Source organism: Oryzias latipes, chromosome 24, assembly GCF_002234675.1.
Source record: "Oryzias latipes chromosome 24, ASM223467v1".
Classification (NCBI taxonomy): domain Eukaryota; kingdom Metazoa; phylum Chordata; class Actinopteri; order Beloniformes; family Adrianichthyidae; genus Oryzias; species Oryzias latipes.
Genome location: NC_019882.2, coordinates 17,565,035 through 17,585,531, shown reverse-complemented (window position 1 = coordinate 17,585,531; position 20,497 = coordinate 17,565,035). Strand labels below are relative to the sequence as shown.

General features: G+C 38.1%; 1 protein-coding gene across 2 annotated transcripts; it reads right to left on the bottom strand.

Annotated features, from left to right (window-relative positions):
* Nucleotides 1–73: 73 nt before the first annotated feature.
* On the bottom strand, nt 74–20,311 carry ttc13 (tetratricopeptide repeat domain 13). Of its 2 annotated transcripts, none has more exons than XM_011491973.3 (23): nt 20,113–20,311; nt 19,359–19,453; nt 18,338–18,413; nt 18,181–18,251; nt 18,032–18,097; nt 16,664–16,756; nt 15,571–15,687; nt 15,387–15,497; nt 13,885–13,967; nt 13,608–13,749; nt 13,337–13,511; nt 12,268–12,424; nt 9,468–9,598; nt 9,244–9,376; nt 7,308–7,400; nt 6,036–6,119; nt 5,769–5,853; nt 5,551–5,657; nt 4,048–4,183; nt 3,345–3,424; nt 2,489–2,567; nt 1,377–1,456; nt 74–1,297 (listed from the first exon to the last, which is right to left on the bottom strand). In XM_011491973.3, exons 1-23 carry the CDS (start codon nt 20,279–20,281, stop codon nt 1,183–1,185), a joined length of 2,478 nt encoding a protein of 825 aa, XP_011490275.1. In that variant the 5' UTR covers nt 20,282–20,311; the 3' UTR covers nt 74–1,182. The 2 variants fall into 2 exon arrangements, with proteins under 2 accessions (XP_011490275.1, XP_004083826.1); XM_004083778.4 differs by having other exon boundaries at nt 5,551–5,660; nt 20,113–20,310.
* Nucleotides 20,312–20,497: the final 186 nt, after the last annotated feature.

The following is a 20,497-nucleotide window of genomic DNA, read 5'->3' as shown; positions in this document are numbered from 1 at the left end:
AGTGAAGTGCAGGTTTTGTTGGGTCCACCAACCTGTCAATCAAATAAAAAATAAATAAACTTCAGACCAGACAGAAACTGTCACCAGATTTATTGACTGTTTATAGAAAAACTTCAAGTTTGTAGGTTGTTGTACAGTCTTCACTCTGAAGCACTTGAGCAGATGAAAGTACAATCAGTTAGCGGTTGGGGGCGGAGCTTTCTGACTTTTATGTCAGTTTGTGATTCATAACTTCTCCTTTATGTTTGGAACTTACCAAGGGAAAGAAATAATCTGAATGATGCAGTTGAAATATCAGGATGATTTTGGACGGTTTTCTTCTTTAAGTGAAGAAGACATTTCTGGCAGCCTTTTTGCTCTGATAAAGCCAAACCAAAAAAAATAATAGAAATTGGCATAAACTTCAATAATTTTACAAAGCTGTTCATGTTCTTACTTTTAAGCAATTTAACTAAAGTGATATTTCTGTGGACATTTCAAAATAAAGGTGTTTAGCTGGATGAAAAAATAAAGCTCTTAGGCTTAAAAGATTTGACTGAAATACAGAAAATAAATGAAATAATGTTTTGTGCTTCTTCTGTCTTTACAGGTTTTCCAGCCAACGATTTTAGAGGACAACCATAACATGAACCCTTATTTTAATTTTACATTTGCCAAAAACACTTAAAAGGCCTGAGAAGTGTTTTATTGCACCATCTTTGATATAGTATAACAACGTAAAGTAATTTGGTTAAACTATAAACCTGGAGTTTCTACTTTTTCAATTGTCAATATTCTTTTAAGTACGACAGAAAAAGTCAAGAGGAAAAAGCTGTAACCAGCTCAAAAATACAAAGGTTTGGAACCAGATGGTTAAAAAACTCTTCTGAAATCTCAGACTAGTGACGCCAAATCAGAGTTTAAGGCTTGATAAAATCAGGGATGTTAGCTGTGAGTGATCAAGAGAAACAGCTTCAAGTATCTGGAGTCCACAAGTCCTGAAGGTTTGCTTCTGTTTATAAAAATATCAATGTTTAAAGTGCCAATTAGAGATTTTCCAAAAGAGCTGACTGTCAACCCAAAATATTCACTTAAAGATGTCCGATGCGGTGCAGGCAGATGTGTTTGTGCTTGTTCAGCCCAGGCCCGGAAAGCGGAGACGGACAGAACTGTTGTCTGGCTCTGCCGGGCTTTCTGCAGCAGTTAAGACTTTTTTGGACAATATGAGGACGAGTCTGTATTGAGGACCTCGATCATGGTTCTGATGGTGGGGAAAGTGTCCGACACGGATGGAAGACTCTGGTACCAGCTTGGCAAACTGTGCGGGAAGAGGAGTCAGGTGAGGTTCTGGTCGTGTAGAGCAGTCAACAAAGAAAAGCAAAGTCTGTGGGTCCCACCTCTTCAAGTGCATCCAGCCCTTTGTGGTTTTGCTGAAGTTCTCTGGACTCGGTGCAGTCATGGCTTCAAAATCCACCAACTAAAACAAAACGGTGACATCATCACTGTCATTTTGTACTCAGGTTGCTGAATAATAGACGAAAGAGTGCAGAGAAATGTAGAACGATCAAACATTTCATAAATATTTTAAACTTTCAAAATGTCTAGAAACAAAAAGTCCACAAAGAAACCATGATAGTTTAAAATGCGTATAAAATTATTACTCAAATAAAAGGTATTTTTTTCTCAGCTAAATACCTTGTTTCCAAAGCCTAATCATGTTTGAGAAGTTTTTGACTTTGAAATCAGAAAAGTCCTGTTTAGTTACCAAATGGCAACATAACATGGCAGCAGTGGATGCAGTTTATTTTTTATAGACAGCGATGCAGCTTTTTCACTGGCTGTAATTGAGAACCTGCCCCTCGCCTTCCAAGTAGGACCCGCTGGCTCCAAGAAGACGAAATCATATAGACTTCTATAGAGAAATAAACAGCTGTAACTCAGTCATTCTATTGGTCAGAAGAATCTTTTTGGATCTGATAACTGTCAGTAACATGTTCTTGATAATCCTAACTTTTTTATATTTTTTTCTGTAGTAATTCCAGTTCTAAACTGAAAGATCAGATGCCTCCATAAAAGCATGTGGTCTCACGTCAGTTGTTCGAACGTTTGATTGACCGATTCTGCCGAGAGTGCTTTCAAGCAGTAGGGAGGGCTGTGGAATTCCAACAAGCTCACGTTTGATTGGCGAGAGTGGTTGTCATAGAAACCTCGACTCAGACCAACCTTGGACCAATCAACGTTAACTGACGACTTATGGCTGTAACATGGCAACATCTGTAGCGGGAAGAAATGGCGACTGAACGAGCCAATCTGAAAAGCCACTTTTCTCCGTGTCAGAATCAGCTGATTCACCATGACCTCGTAAACGGTCCATGAGTAACAGTATGTGAAAGAGCGTGTTTTAAGGTGCCACCGGCAACAGCTCCAGTGATAAAGGGTAGTATTTTGTTGCATATGCAACATTATGCACCATATAACCAAAATGTTAAAGAGCTTTTTTTTTTTGTACCTTTCCTTTAGGGATTCTGCCGATGACCTCCTTCCCGCTGGCCATTAGCGCCCCCATCACCACTGAATATGCCACAACACTGAGGAGAAACGGGAACAGCTGCGAGAACAGTTTCAGGTTCACCATTCTGAACTTCTCCTTCAATAATAAATGGACACTTCATTCTGTAAAGCACTGATGGAATGTGGCGGTTCGTCTAAATCAAGGCTGTTTGTCACCAGTTCACCATGCAGTTATTATTTATCTGTTTTAAAATAAACATCTTTCCTCGTGCACTTTTATTCCATAGATTTGTTTAGTAATGAGTTTGAGATCAAAACTGATCCAAAATGACAGTAAGTCTCCAAACTTTTATAATTCAATTCAATTTTATTTCTATAGCCCAATATTACAACAATAGTCGTCTCAATGGGCTTCATACCGGTAATTGTCTAAGAGCATGGAATCAGTCATAAAACAGAAATGGTAAATGCTAAACTAAACAGCCTAAAGGTTTTCATTTAGCGGTTGGATCAGCAGCTTTAGGCAGGTAAATGTATTAAAGACATGACCGAGGAGAATAAGTGAGAAGAGAGAATCAGAAGGACGGAGATGAGCGAACTCGGTAGTTTTTCCAAAATAAAACATCCTTCACAATCAGATAAATAATACAGAAAAATGTAAGTGACCTACAGTGATGTGGACCACAGCTAAATGTTGTTATGTCTGCTACTACAGATCAAAATGAGCAGTTCTGCTATAATTAGGCACATCTATCATCTGGATTTTTATGCTGAGACCTAAATATTTCTGCAATTTCTTTTTCGGAGAACAATTTCATTTTTCCTGGAGCTGTTGAAGTGTTGAGTGCTCCTACCTGGATCCTCTGGAGAGAGGCATGAGGTTGCAGAAATAATACACCAGAGAAAGGATGAGGTTGCTCACAGCATCTGCATCCTGAAAAAACAACAACTTTTCAACTCAACCTTTAATAAAGAGCCTACATTTCTGCAACCGTCCTCCTGCAACTTTATTTTCAGTTCATTTTAGAAGCGAGCACAATACCGCTCAGTCATTAGAGCAGAAGAGACATTTTAGATGAACTTTATTAACACTTATTTACATTTTTCTTGTGAAGTGTAAATACTTGTAAACATGACAACAAAGCGTTTGTTGCATTACTTTTTTTTCGCTTTTTAAGAACAGAATGTAAAATAAACATACTCCAAAAACATCGAAGACCTAAGATGGAAAAACATAAAAAGAAAAAAAGAGAAGAGGAGGTGAGACCATTTATGCCTCTGGTCCATTTTTTCACTTTAGTTACTTTTATTGAACCAGCAGGTTCCTTTTTAGATGGGAAATGACACAAGTGTCTTCTGTAAAGGTGGTGAAACAGTCTTTCTTATAAAAAATCATTCTCAGCTCTTCATTGAAAGACCCACTCGGATCATCTTTTGATCTAAAGTGTTCACAGTGGTCTTTTCATTAGGATTATGATGTTTTTAGCCAAAATGCATTGGTTCTTTAGTTTTAGATAATTTAGTAACCTAGATTTGTTAGGCTGAAAAAACACAAACCCCCAGTTCTGTGGAGAGCATCAGCGCCTTTCCTTTGACAGTCAGGTCTTTGTAGATGGACTCGATCTCTGACTGATATTGTTGCGTCCTCTCCTCTGTCGTCTGCGTCTCTACAGAGAACAACATGTTTCCCACCCTAAAAAAGAAGAAGAAAAAAATCAACAATAATTTTGATTCATTCTCTTATTGACTGAACATCTTCATACAGTTATATAGTGTAGGTTTACTCGCAGGTTTAAGGAACAAAAGAACCAAACACGTGTTTCCTAAACTCAGTCCAGACTCCAGGTAGACTCACTTTGTGATGTCACAATTTTTGCGGGTTGGGAGGGGCTGGTATTCCAGAGGAATACTCAAATGTGTGAACTAATCAAAATACTGCTTTGGGACTTTTTTCATGAGGAATTCTTATAATACACTGAAAGGCTAAAAGAAAATGCATGGGGCCATCTAAATAAAATCTGATTTGGATGCTACACCTTTTATGTTTGCATAGAATCCATATGGGTTTACATGCTGTGGCAGAACCAACAAAAGTGGAGACAGAATAAATATTTATAGAGCTTATATTTGATTTATAAACGTAAACCTTTATTTTTGTGGGTACTTCATATTAATTTACACAAGGTATAGCAGAAAGTTTCTTCCTAAGTATTCCTATTCCAAATGTCTTTCTCACATATATATCCTTCTATTAAAATGCAGATAAGACTAACTTGCTTTATAGAAAGTATCCAGACCAAAGTGGACTCCAGATAATTATAATGATTTAAAAATGAACTGAACAGAAAATTTTGTTGTGACCAATTTACAGTCTAACTAGCCAAAAGAACAGTTTGATGCAATGTCATCTGCATAGAGATAAAAAATGGACATTTCACACTCGAATCTGTGTTATTTATATAAAGTAGATCCAATTATGATCCCTAAAGAATGCTTTTGATAATATCACAAGGTTATGCCTTTGATTTAAAAGAAAATCCTTCCTTTACAGGTAACTTTATTTTTTAGTTTTATTTTCAGATTCAAAATATATATAGTAGCCCCAGAACCGATCCCTGAGGAACACCAATGCTAGCAATACGGCAACAGGGAAAGTACTTTTCTTCAAAAAATAAATAATCACCCTCAGGAATTTTTCTTTTTTATAATTTCTAGGGGGTCCAATTTGCTAACAAAAAGTGCCAGCAACCCTAGTCCTGATACTTGAAACACCTTTAAAATTGAGGTAACTAGAGCCATGCACTGTATAAAAAAAAATACAATACTTGTCAGACTTTTATCCTCATCTCATTTTGTTTGGGTTTTTGCAGAAATAGTTCTGGTTGTAATGTTGAAACTGGGTTGGTAAAACAAAAATAATACTTTCTAACTTATTGCAATAAAAAGAAAAAACAGATTACTTGGAAGCAAATTTTGGTCCTAGTTTTGCATTATAATAAAGTAGAGATATGTTGAGTAAATGTACTATTTTTGGTTTTAGGCAAAAGTCTCTTCTTTTACCTGTCTCCAGTGATGGTGATGGTGAAACCATCATACTCTTTACCAGGATCCTTCATGCTCGGCACCTTGGAGTTGACGGTGAATCCGTCTCTTGTTTTACTGTTGAACTGCTTCAGGAAAGAAAAAGAAAAATGCAACAATTACAAAACCAACTTTGCCATGTGCTCGCAGCAATACGGTCACATTAATATCCAAATACGGTTTTCTTTTCTTCATACCTTCATTATAGGAAGCAGATGTTCTATTCTATTCACGCTTTCAAGGGCTTGTCGAACTTCCAAAAGCCCTCTAGGATTGAATGCTCTAAGATAAAGTAAATAAAAACACATCAGTTACAGAAAATGTAGAAAAAGTTAGGTGATATAAACAAAACTTAATCATCCAAAATGTAAAGAAACACTTAAAAGAAAAGACAATTTTTAGGCACAACAGCATCAAAAAACTAAAGAAACTGTATTTGTTACAATTGTTTAAATTGTTTTTACCCGTGATAAACCAGTATTCTGTCTTTGATGAAGTCAAGGATGTTGTCGAAATATGCCAAGTATCTGATGTTGATTATCTGCCCCCTAGAAAAAACAAAACGTTAAAGAAAATGTAAATCTATATGCAGCAATCCACCTCTTGTTTTGCTAAAGTTACATTTAGGTGGAAAATCCAAAGCAGTAAAATCAATTTATTGGTTTAAAGGCTAATCATCTTAAACTTTACACTATTTTCCATACAACAAGATGCACTGAATAGCCTCAATTTTTTTCAAGAAAGCGCCTCACATGAATTAATGGGTTGAATGCTATAAAGCATTCAAGCCATTTTCCTGTTTCTCTTTCTTTCTTTTTAATAGTATCTTCCACCACTTTTTGGCGCTTAACTCCTACAATTTTTCAGCTATTTTAACCATTCAACTATTAAAATGTTCAGCTCTTTCAGCCTTTTCCAGCTCTGACTTTTGGTCCTTCAAATCATTGAACTTTTCAAGATATTCCTTCCCTACGCACTGTACTATATAGTGCGTTCGCCATTTTGAATTGGTGTCCGAATCTACAATTCCAAAATCGGGTGCAACAGAAATTTCCCAGAAGTCTGTATTGATTCTCACTAGATCTAAAAAATATCAACCACAATGCATTGTGTCTGAATATTTTTTGCCGAAAAAACGTTTTTTTTTTAATCTTCAGAAGACAGTGAACTCATAAATAATCATCGCAAAACATTCATATAAATTAGATTTTAACTTTGTGAAATCGATGACGTCATATCTGTCATAAAAAAATAAAAAGCAGTGAGCATGGTCTCCGAATTGCTTTCAAAATTCAGGGAACTATATAGTGCCACACTATATAGTTTTTTGTAGTTGGGGGTTAGGGTGGGAATTCAGACACAACCTTTTATTTCTATTTACGTTGCTTTTTGCATGGTTACCATGGTGACCACAAAAAACTTGAACATTTAGCTATATTACCCAGAAAAATATGAACAAACATGAACACCAAAAAATAAAAACAGTGAATTTAATGAACTGTTTACTGATTAAAATCAGACAAATCAAAGTAGTTGGTAATTATATTCTCTCTAGAACTTTCCTAGAAAGTTGTAGATGGCGAACCACTAGGATGCTACAATCATATTTGACGGCGTTAGGACTTTCAGAATGTTTGACGCTTTAATGCAGAAACCAAGAGAAGATGCCTTATGACTCTGCTTATGGAGAAAAACATTTTCAAAGTCCATGTGGAATTTCAAGTTGGTCCCGTTACCTGATGAGGTTGATATGATTGTTGAAGCCTCTGCTAAGACTTCTAGCAGGCATCTGGTCCAGCCACAGCACGGGCTGGTCTGGGTCTGCAATCCTACAAAAAACAGAAAAAACATTTATCCTGTCAGAACTATTTAATCCAACCCAATCTTTGCAGAAATTTTACTTTAAACCTGCTAAATCATGCTTAGGTTTCACACTGTGACACACAGCGGGGTGGGTCTCAAAATATTTAATAGATTCTTATACTTCTCAGAGACGCTTTAAAGAGATAACCGTGGATTTCCCGGGTTCTTTTTAGAACGTTACCCCTGCAATAAACGAGGGAACTCTGCACTCGTGAAAAGGTAACAGATATATGCGTAGCTGCAGCAGAAGGCATAGAAATGTGCTTTTTTCATCATCACTGGATGAGAAACAGACATGCAGGACACAACACAGCTGCTCAGTTTTAGCACAAACAGTGAGGCGTGAGGAACTGCAACCCTCAAAGTCTCAGCGGGACGAAGACGGGAGAGGATCCACTATTTCTTGTTTTTATTAACGTATCAGTATTTTTTTCCTGACTTTTTGTCTTTGAAAATCACAGAGAGACTTATTTGGTCATGTTTTATTTTTAATAAATATTGTTATTTTATTAAAAGGATCATGAGTGGATGAAACAACTCATTTAAGGTACCAAAGGGCTTCACAATAAAAAAAAGACAAAAGAAGTTTAAAGAAAAAGAGTTATTGTGGCCTCACAAGAAAACTTTTGGGGACCTCGCTCTAGCATCCATGTGTTGTTTTTCATTCTTCCTATCATTCAAACAACACATGAACGCAGCATTTCTTCAAGTTTTACACAAAGTGCATCAAGCCGTTGGTGCAATTGTCTCTAAAATGAGAACAAAAGTTTTAGCCAAAAAACTCTAAAATGTTCTGTATTCAAATATAATTTTCAATCCAAACGTTTTCATCCAGATTCCATGTTATTTCCTTCTCACTCCACACATCTGCTCCTGGTCCGGCCCTTCTAACCAATTTTAGAACCCTTTGTGGCCCAAGAGTCATAAAGTTTGCCCACCCCTGATTTAGCCTAACGGCTCTAAATCCACCCTTTCAAAAAACAACTGAGACCTCCACTGTCCGTCCCTCTTCACATGTTTAGAGTTTCTGGGTCATTCTTGACTCTGCTCTCTTTTTTACTTCATCCATTAGTAACATCACCTCAATAGTATCTCTCCACCTGTGCAATATTGGGTGTGGCTAACAGTTTCTAACAGATCTCATACAGCGTTTCCGCTACAGACATTAGTCACATCCCATGTTGACTACTGTAGACTGAATACCTCATTTTGGTCTCCCATTTAAGTCCATCCATCACATTCAATTGGTTTAAAACTCTGCTGCCCAGATCATTTAACCAATCACGTCACTCCTGTCCTGAAGAAAGAACTCTGTTGCTCCATCTCACTCTTCTTTCCCCTCACTTAAAAGTCTTCACAACCCGTTTTTTTCTGATCTCTTCCAATTCTATCTACCCTCCCACACTATCAGATCGCCAACAAGTCTCCTCCTCTTCATCTGCTCCTCTTTCCATCACAGGGAGGAGGGCGTTCAGCAGATCAAGAACTCTCTACCGCATGTTTACAGGGGTTTATGGTGCATAAATTCCCAACCGATGTTTCAATCAAAACTTCAAACTCGCTTTTTTGTTGGCTTCAACAGCCAAGATAAAAACGGACCTTTTCCCTTTGATAGCCTTTGTGTCTGTTTGAAAGACACCTGTAAGGCAACTTTTATACCCATGAAAGGCAGCTACAAATAAAATGTATTTAAAACTAATGCTAAAGACTATTAGACCTCATCTGTCCAAGTCTATTCGCCTCTTAATTTAGGATTCTTTTGAGGGTTTTTCTTAGCGTCCAATTAAATTCCGTAATTGAGGTTCTCACCGTCTCCATTTGACTGCTATGTCAAACATGTCTCTCCACTGCATCTGCCTGGTCTTTCCGTTGACACGTACTTTGGAGTTGCTCCACGTCCGATGCATAGCCTGCATCACCTCCAGTGTTGCTAAACCCATAGCTGTAATAACACACACAAAGCTGTTATTCTCATCACCTTTGACCCCCGACACCGTGACCTCCCCCCCGAGAGAGGCGGAACTTTATAGTACCTCTGTGTATTCTCTTGTTAGGTAAAAAGCCCGGAGTGTCGTACTGCATCAGCGCCCCCAGATGGTCGGCGCTGCAAATCATCTTCTGGACCTCTATGCTGTAGCTTTCAAAGTTCTGTGGAAGAACATCTCTGAGAAGAAACAGGAAGAAGAAAAGGCTGTAGATTATATTTGATTTATAAACGTAAACCTTTATTTTTGTGGGTACTTCATATTAATTTACACAAGGTATAGCAGAAAGTTTCTTCCTAAGTATTCCTATTCCAAATGTCTTTCTCACATATATATCCTTCTATTAAAATGCAGATAAGACTAACTTGCTTTATAGAAAGTATCCAGACCAAAGTGGACTCCAGATAATTATAATGATTTAAAAATGAACTGAACGTTCGAGCATGGAGGATGAGAAGAAGAAAGGAATGATGAGGATGTGTAGATAAGGAAGGAAGAACAAGTGGATGAATACCTAAGAGATGGTTAAAGACAGCTGACTGGAGAGAATTTGGGGTTGTCAAGGGACTAAAGTTGGTTTTCAGATGTTTAGAGAAGGTCATCAAGTGATTAGAGATGGTGGTTAGCTCATTAAAGACAGTTTTACGCTCAGTGGTTTAAAACCTTCACCAGATCTGCTGAAGGAGATCTAAGTGATTGGAAATGTTTTTTTAGCTGGCTGTGACAGGATCCTGCTCCAAAGACAATGACACAAAAACTTGCTAACCCAAGGTTATGGTTTAATAATAATAATGGATTACATTTATCTGCGCTTTTCCAGATCCTCAAAGCGCGTACAATATGTCCATTATTCATTCACTCCTCATGTATTCTGGGTGATGGTGGAGACGTGACTGCCAGTTCGTGCCTATGGTCCCTCTGACCCTCACCTAGATCATTCATACACATTCACACACCAGTGGAGCTGCAGTGGAGGCAGGGAGGGTGAAGTTTCTTGCCCAAGGACACAACGACAGTTGACTGGGGGAGAGCGGGGATCAAACTGCCGACCCTACGACCATTGGACAACCTGCTCAACCTCCTGAACCACTGCCGCCCAGAGCTAACCACCATCTGTAATCATTTGATGACCTTCTCTAAACATCTAAAAACCAACTTTAGTCCCTTGACAACCCCGGTTTAATATTAGAAACTGTTGGAAGTTGATAAGAAATTGTTCTTAAGAGTTCAGGCAGCTCTGAATGTTTTCAGGGATGAAGGTCAGGTGCTTAGAAACAGCTGTGAAATGATTAGAGAAAGAAGCTCTACAGGTGGTCAAAGGCCTAATCCTGCTCCATGAACATGGAAAACAGCAGTGTTAAGGCACAATTCATGGATTATAACCCTTAAGGTTACAATGATGATGTAGGCCTAAGGTCAGTTGGATGAAACTTTACAAACTTTTCATTTAGTCACAACTGTCCTTATGGGTAAATACAGGCTGTCTGCAGGCAAAATATTGGTAAACTTGTACGGGGGCATGCAGGCAGCTCCACAGAAAACATCAAAGTTGTAGATCGATCGGTGAGCCCGTAGAGGGAAAAGGTTCATACACATTTTTTCTAGAGTCATGCTGGAGGCAACAGGTCGTAGTGAACACTTACACAACACACAAGGGTAAATAAGGGTGGAGTAGGTGAGACGCAGGCATGCTGTACGGAATTTTCTATTTTTTCTACCCCTCTAAATCCTGGAGACCATGCTGTTCATGTGATCCTTGCGTGATTTGTACAGGTTTACCCATTTTTTTGCTCCCAGGCAGCTTGTATCCTACCATAAGGGCAGTTGGGACTAATACTTTACTAACGACTAGAGTGGGACATAAGGGCTCCATACAAAAGCATCACCTGTACAACAACTTAAATTTGCCATGTGAATACTTCACAATTTTCAACGAGCCTCAAGGGAACTACAAGACAGACTTGGGCTCCACTCAAGATACGCCTTGAACTGGCCACGACTCTCTACGACCCTTCACCTGCCCAGGGCTACCCAAAAGCCTGCAGCTGTCAGAAGTGAGAACTCTGTCTCCCTCTCTGGCAGGAGCCCTTCCCAAGGTTGTAGACGCACTACAGCTCCTAGCAACCCCTGCGCACACTTCCTGGATGCCGCACACCTGACTCTCATTCATTCAATTAACTACAGCATACTTCAGCTCAGTGCAAAGTATTGTTTGTGCCACGCTGCCTTCATTACCGAGTGTTCTATCTGGACATGATCTTCTGTCGCCTGACCCTGATTCTGTTTGCCTGCCCTGACCCTCACCTGGATTTTTGACCATCCTGTCTCTTCTCTTATGATCTTATGCCGGTCATCAACTCCTGCCTGCCTGACCCTTATGTAGCTTTGTGGACTTTTAGCCGAGCTAATAAACCTGCTGAACTTGGATCCAGCTGTCTGCCTGTTCTTGTGACAGCAGCGTCCATACTGGTCCAAACCCCCCCCCCCCGCAGGTGCAAGTGACTAGATCCTTAAATTATGCTGGTATTTTTAAATAAATATTTGTTCTTCTCCTGGTACTGCTCCAACTTCCTGGACTGTTGGGCAGGGATTTCCTAATCATTACAGAAGAGTCTCGTGCCCTTCGTGATGTTACCTTTCTTTATTTCTGTGAATGATCTATTCTTGTAATTTATTCGATTACAATCTTGCACCGCTCTTCTGCTGTGGGACAGCCTGAAATAAATCAAAGCATCACTAAACAGATTATATGTTAAGCTAACAATTGGAACGAAGATATCAGCCCATGAAGATTTAAAAGTCTGGATGACTACTATGATCCAGTATTTAGTGAACTTCTCAAACCTACTTTATATGAGGCTGCAGACCGGGTTGTTCTTCATAGTCTTCTATTAGAAAAGGCAGGTTTTTGGCCCAGTGATTCTTGAAGTTGCCAGGCAGATCCTGGTCCACGTTGTACTCGGCTACCGGGATGTCCAGGTGGGAGTGCATGTAACGAGAGTACTCTGGAGGGAAAACAAACAAAAGGGCTTTTCATCTGATTTTGATTACATTCTCCGCTCCGTCAGCTATTTGACTACATAGCTGAGGGTCTCAGAATGAAGGTGGAAGGACATAACGGTGTCAAGTTTTGATTGTGGGTTTGATCTGTAAACGTAGAGGCAATGTTCTCTTCTACGGTTTCACTTACAGGCAGAGAAAAGTTAAATCTTTGTGTCCCTTGAATGTTTATCCCCTTGTGTCTCGACAGTTTTCATATGAAGTCACACTAAGTGGAATGAAGCCCCTTTTCTTTAACAGCATCAGTTGATTTACGCTGATTGCGTAAATCACTAAATCCACTTACTGTAAAGTGTTGCATATCAGTGCAAAGCCGCTCTTTTTTTGTTTGTGCTAACTGTGTAAACGGTTGAAGAATTACCGTTTGAAAGAATGCAAACACTGGAGCTAAAGTTGTGCTGTAAAAGAGTTAAAGACCTGGCAGACCTGAGAGTCCCCCAAAGGTTAAAGGTCATCAGGTCAAAGTTTAGTCGGGGTTCCCAAAACAGGTTCAGGGAGGGAAAGTCTTCCTTTAGCCAAGTTTTAATGTCGTACTTTTTAAATTCTCAAAGTTTTGCTGTTTTTAATTCTAGCTATAAAACTGTTTGTTATACGTCTTTGTAAAAGCGGCTTCACCTGTAAATCCTTTGAATCGACCATATAAAATACAATTAAAAAAATGTACAAAAATAAAAGAAATGAAGAAAACAGGAGAATAATGTTGAAATTAAAAAGAAATATGTAAATCCCTAATACAAAATAACAACATATATAAAATATTTCTATTTTAAATCATTCTATATCCATCAAATAATAAGTGTGAAAAAAATGAAACTATTATTTCAATTGTTTTTAAATGTTGATTTGAAAGCACTGACCTCTGAGGTATTTCACTTTGAGGTATTCAGAGCTGGCCTTCTGCCCCAGGAGGGGGTCGTTGAGCATGACTTTAGTCTGAGCTTTGATGCCCTCGTAGAACTGCCCCATGGCTACGTGGCTTAAGCCCTTCATGTACTGACACACCTCGTTGTACGGCTCCAGCTGCAGACACCTCTGGAGGACGAAGGAGGACACATTTTTTTAACCACCTGCCTGCTCTGAAACGTATGAATGCTGCTTCTCTGGGACTTTTTCGGGGAAGCGGTTTACTTTAAAGTTTCCGAGCGCCTCCTGCAGCGAGCCGTGGTGGTACAGCATCATTCCCCGCAGCTGGAGCGACTGAATGTGGTTCTGGTTCATCATGAGAGCTTTCTGGAAGCTCTCCATCGCTGATTCAAAATCCCCCAGCTCTCTGGAAGAGACAAAAACAAAATAAACACTCTGTAATGTGAAATTCTTTATTTTCTTTCAAATAATGTTCTTTTTGTCTTTAGTTATTTTGCTTGAAATAAACTAATAAAACAATAATTAATTCAGTCCTTCATACCTGTAGGCCTGTCCCAGGCTCTTATAGGCATCTATGAAGTCAGATTTTAACTTCAGCGCCTCCTTAAATGTCTCAATGGCCTCCTGATGGAGAAAAACAAGCTTTCACCAAAGGGTTGCAGTAAAAACATGATTAAAAGAGGAAAGACTGAAACAATAACTGACAGTGTAACCACAAGGAAAACATTTCTTCATCAATTAAATAAAAAATATTTAAACCCCATTGAAAAGTAGATTTATAGTTCACCACTGGGAACACTTTTATAATAGACCAAAAGATGGAGTGGGACTTTAACCAAAACAAACTTCCATGAAAGTTACTCCCATGATTCATTCTGTGCAATGTACATTTTTTCAGGTTTGTAAATAATTGGCACATGTTCTGAAATATAAATAGTGATTTTTTGTTTTTGTTCGTTTGCATAGTTTGGTCTAGGGGGGTGCAACTCACTTAGGTAAGCTGTGTGTGATTAAAAAAAGAAAAAAAGCTCATGAGATCGCTGTTCTTCCACTAATGACCGCTAGAGGGCACTGTAGGCTTATATGTCAGCAATTGCATCTCCTACGACACTGATGGTAAACTGTTAACATTGCCAGTAACTTATAATAGAACACCACACTATAACACGCCAAAATACTGCTTTGGGGTTTCTTTAGTGAGATATAATACACTTAAAAGTTTAAAAAGATACATTTTCCTTATAAAGGGCCTTTAAGCAGAGATCACTGGATGTTGTGCTAAAGACGCAAGTAGGGACAGAGAAGTAGGGGTGTCAAATTAACACATCAATAGGGATGAATTAATTACAGACAAATTAATGTGATTTTTTATTTTATTTTTTAATCTCATTTTTAATCTAAAGCTATCATGTTATATTTAATAACATGATAAAACAAATAACTATTTGTTGAGTGAAGAGATGTTTTTTAAATATCACAACAGTTTAAATCAACTTCATTTTCTTCTTTTAATTTGGATTTAAAAATCAAGAAACTGAAAAATAGAAAAATCCAACCAATTATTAACCATTATTATTATTTCAAATGACTTTCAAAAGAACAATGTTTTATTATTCATTTCTTTCCGATTTAAAAGGTAAAAATTGTGTTTTTTAAAGTCAAACTCATTTCACTTTTGTGCTTGTTTTTTTATGTATTCTCAGCACAAATGTAAATTTATCCTTTTTATCTCTGTAGTTTAGAGTAATTTAATATTTAATGAAAAGTTGAAATATAAAAATCTCTACCCTCTTGAATGGGGAACAAGTGATACTGAGAAAGATGGAGAACCTCAATTTAAACCTTGTTAAATTTATATGAATATAACAAGATATTTACCTAAAAAACACAAACATGAATGAAATCCTTTTGATGGATACTTTTAAAGACAAAAGGAGCAAAACTCCAACCAGCAATAAAAGCCTTTAAAGATTTTTTATGTTGGACTAAAATCTGAGTTAAAACGTCTCCAACTAAAAACCAAAGCATCTCCCAGCAGCGTACCTTCAGCATGCCTCTGTGGAAATATGTGAGACCTTTGTACAGCATGGCAATGGGCTGGTTCTTCTTCAGCTCTAAGGATCTCTGGAAGTCTTCCATGGCTGCCACATAGTCCTGGATGGAAAAGCAGGTTTATGGTCATGTGACCGACACGCACATGCACAGTGCGCCACGCAGACAGCCAGACCTCAGAGATGAAGAGCAGCGTTCCTCTGTGCCTGTAGAGCCGAGCTGAAGGCTGCAGCTGGATGGCTTTGGTCAGGTCGCTCAGAGCCTCGCTGATGCGGCCCAAAGGAGACAGGATCTGTGGGATTCCAAAACCAAAAAAGAGCTGCACTATAAGCCTCAGGGAACATTGGGATTGAATCCCTCTAGACACAAAAATACATGGAACCACTGAGGCTGTAAAATGTCCCGAATTTAGCCTCAACATGAAAGCAAAAACCATAACTAACTTTTTTATAGCTGGAAATAAATTCAGGCTCCTCAAGGGCTTAAGTCCATTCACGAGCAACAAGTTTAAAGACCCAAAGTGCCTTTTTTGGCGTTTTTAACATTTAACATTTGTGGCATTTTTCTCATGATGGAGGACATTTAGAAAGAAAGTTGAATTTACAGCAGCTTTCTGAGTATTTCTTTATTCAAATCGTTGTGAATCAGAGAAAGAGCTCATCTTCGATGTAAAAAATACAAGTGGCGAGCTACTGTCTCCCTGCTCTGCTCCATTCTGATGCACCCACTGTCAGACAAATAGATCCATGAACGTCTTTGTTTTCCTCGGAATCTGGATCTAAACTCTACGACGGAATAGATCCAGTATTGCTCGTCATTTTTGTTGCACTGGTAATGTTAGGTTGGGGTTGTGAGGGGCTGTAAGCTAGCAGGGGAGCATGTAAACAGAGAGCTCTCAGCAACTGTGATGGAAAGGGGAAGAGGCGAAGGGGTCGCCAACAGTCCCACCCAGCAAGTCAGATTTTCTGATGAACTCCTGTCGCTGTGCAGAAACTATGTGCTAAAAAATGACACAGGTTTTTAGATTTAGCCTAAAAACAGCAAAATCATAATTGAAAGGCCACCGGGAACGCTTCTATAATGGATCCAATGAAGATGCTCAGAGTGGGGCTTTAAATTTGCCTGCAGAGATGGTAAACGTTCAGCGCAGAGAGTTGGGCTGGTTTCTTCTCAGGATGGTTCCATGTATCTGGTTCTAATCTGCAGATACAAAACCTTCCTGTGATCTAAAAACAACAGCAAATGAACAGAAGGGAACACAGTCTCACCTCTGCTCTCTGTTCATAGACCTCTGGCCAGTTTGGCTCCAGGGCAATGACTCGATTGAGCTCGTATAAAGCCAAGTCAGCATTTTTTATGTCCTGAGAAGAAAGAAATGTGGTTAGTGGCACAAAACAAACAAAAAACTTGGCATGTGAACTTAAAAAAAATGTAGAAATTTTATCAAAATTCCTGTATTCAGTGGATACTATATTTTAAAGTCATTTAAAGCAAGAAAACAGAAAGGTTAAAGTTGTCAAAAACAACTACAGATGAAGACATTAAGACAGGAAATTCATAAAATAACAGAAAAAAGTCTTTACAAACCTTTAGTATTTTGATAGTAAATAATTAAATCAAAATAAAATATTTTATTTGATAGTCAAATAAAAAGTCAGCCTAATTAAATCTTTACATTTTTTGAAAAAAAAAAAAAAAAAAAAAGAGACCTGAGGGGTAAAAGCAACAAAAACTGAGAAATATCAGTGAAAAAAGGTTTAAAAAAAACACAAAAACTTAAAATTAATTATTTGCAGATCAAATTGAAAAATAAAGGTAGTTTGTAGATCTTGTTATAAATTATTTTTAAATTAATCTTTGATTTGGCTACTAGACTCTTGCTTTTATGTTTATTTTGAGTGTGGGAACACATTTTTTTAAATGGTTTTTATTCTCATCAAAATTAAAGGAAAACATTCTGTGATTTTGCACTTTTGTGCTCCAATATATGTTTGTTTACTGGAAGTAAGTTATTTCTTGCTTTAAGCATGATCAGTGCGGTTTTAAGTTTAACTAGTTCCCATAATTTCAATAAACCCGACTTTAAAAACTGTGCGATCACACGTCTTCCATAATCCACTCTATGAACGATTCAAACAGCTTTTTTTGTAAGACGTGCAAAGACAAAGAGGCAAACACATTTGATTGGAGACACTTTTAACGCCAACAATGTCTGGTTAAGGAGAATACATTTTTAAAACATGACTTCCAAACTAATGTCTTTCTTTAACTAAAAAAAAAAAAACGACTTCCTGCATATGATTTATGATTATTTTTTTTTCTCAAACAGGAAATAAGCGAGACCACAGAAAGAAATTAACCTGGAGCTTATAAAGCCAGAAAATGGCCATAACCAGAATCAATGACATGATTTTGTTATTCATTAATAATACAATATGCTTCAAAACATGCAAACGGGAGGGTTTCAACTGATTCACAAATGACATTTAAACAGAGTTTTCAGAAGATTCTTTCACTAGAATATGCTTATATTTTTAGACTCTAGGTGTGAATGTGTCAATATTCTAACAGGAAGAGTGCACTCCTGAATTAAAAATGTCAACAACAAAAAAAGCAATTAGACCCAAACAACAAACCTGCAGACTTTTCTTCCCATAAGCGATTCCTCTTCCATAAATGGCACTGACCAGCTCAGGATCGTTCTGCAAAATAAATGAAAATAAAAAAACCAGAGTTGAGCTACTTTGTTCAGAAAATGTTCTGCAGATGTTCTGTGACAACACACCTGCAGTAGGAGGGAGAAATGCTTGATGGCCTCGTCGTAGAGGCCGTTACCGATCAGAACGTAGCATATGGCTGTGAAATCAGAGGCTGCAGCGTTAGAGGACGACAACACAACAACATTGAACGTCAATTCAGGAACAGAACTACAGCAAACTTACAGAGCTCTTCGTTTGTGTTTTGGTTTTCTACGGGGAAGGGGATTTTCTTCTGCTCTATAAACAGCTTTGCTTGATTCTGAAAAACATTAAAGAAAGAATAGACCACAGTGATAAAGAGGGAAAATCATATATTTATTCAATAGAACTGAATTGCTGTGAATCAAAACAGAACCATGGTGTCGGTGGACATACGCAGCCTTCAACAGGTTTTTGGAGCTTTCTACAATTTTCTCAGCAGATCCATATCATGATGCTGCCACCTCCATGCTCCCCTGCAGTTTCAGCGATGGGTTCGTATTTGTGCCAACCACATTTTTAGGAATTGTTAAAAATTTGAAGTACCGGTAACTTTAAATCATTGTTTTCAGTAAAGATACATTAGATTTGTTTTTTTTTTTAACTTAAATCCACTTTTGCTAAAAAGATGCAGTTTGATGAAGAGGACCTATGTCTTCAATAAATAAGGAGTTCGCGTAAGCAAAGAAAATGAGAAGCTTTGGAGCCATCGGTCCAGATTTGATTAGGACTAGGGTTAGATCTTAAGGAGCTGTAAAATGTCCTCAAAGGTCTGAAAAAATACCACAAATCAGTGGATTTACCAAAAAAAGTCAGTGTTGTGTTAAAATCCAGAAGTCTTCAACCTAAAACGCATCAAGGTATTGTGTGGAAACAGTTTAAATCCTCCTCTGCTTCTTTCGTACATTTTCTAGCACACAAAGTCTTCAGTAGTTTCTGCACATTGTGGTATCAACACATTTAGTTACTTTAGGAGATTGCTGTTTGGTTCCTTGTACCGTTTTGTAATGTTGAGCTGTTTTGTGCTCATGTGAACATCACCGAACAAAATGTACTGAAGCTTCAGCAGCCGGGAGACGATGCTGGAAGCTGCAGGTCTGAAGCCGCGCCACATTTCTGCTGTCACGGCTTCCAACAGAATAAGCAGCAGCACCAACAGATGAAGCTCTCTGGCTCACAGTGCAGGGCGGAAGGATGAGACTGAAACCAGCAGAACACATCTCACCAGGATTTTCTCTGCGTTAAGAGAGAAGACGGACTTGCAGGGCGGGCTGCTTCCCTCCTCACACTCCGGGTCCTCCAGCTGTAAAACCGAAGACTCTACAAAGATAAGAATTGATCTTGAGGATGTGTTAAAGTTTATATACACTGAAATGAATAAAAAAATTGAAAGCCAACAAGCCAATTTAGCCAACTTTCTGTGTTTTGACCACTTAGACTTATTCACAAACAGCATAAATTAAAGGAAGGGCAAATTGAGTTGTAAAAACATTTGGAAACCACCTTAAAATAAAAAAGGAACATTTAAATTGAATCTATTAAACAAAAGTTATATAGTTCAAGCATATATTGTGATTTAAAGTGTTGCTAAACTTTTGACAGAAATAAGGACTATTGCATTTGTGATTATTTACCTGCATACGTCATTTATTTAGAAAAAAATCAATTTGAAATGTTAAATTAGCTAAGCTATGTTTAGTTACAACAAAATTGTTTAGTTATGACCTCTTCAAATACGTCATAACTTTTATTTATTGTGGTTTTTGTTATCTATTTGTGTATATTATAGCTGTATGTAATAGGTTTAATTGTCTTTTTACTGGACCGTTGTTGTAAACCTATTTTTAAAACCTTTCTTCTCCAATTATTAGCTTGATGTTAGCGCCCTAGCGTTAGCAGTTTGGCTAGCCGGCTCCACAGTGACAGCAGCAGCAGCGCTGAAGGACGTGGCAGAGAGCAAACAAAAACAGAGGCTTTACCGCAGTCTGCGGCGTAGTCCTCCAACTCGGACAGAGAGCTGCACCCCTGCTTGCGGAGCTCATTGTTAAACAGAGTCAGAGTGGAGAAGTGCTCGGTGGAAATCACTGCCCGGCACAGACAGAGCAGGGAGAGTGCTGCCGCACAAATAGTCCGGCTGACAGGGGCCATGTTGTGCCTCGTGCGTGACGTTGGAAAGCGGAAGAGTGTAGAGAGGAGGGCGACGCCCCCCAAGTCGTGAGAAGCCAATGATAACCTCACACGCAAGTAAAGGTATAATAATAATAATAATAATAATAATAATAATAATAATAATAATAATAATAATAAAATAATAATAATAATAATAATAATAATAATAATAATACATTTCCCACAATGCCATGC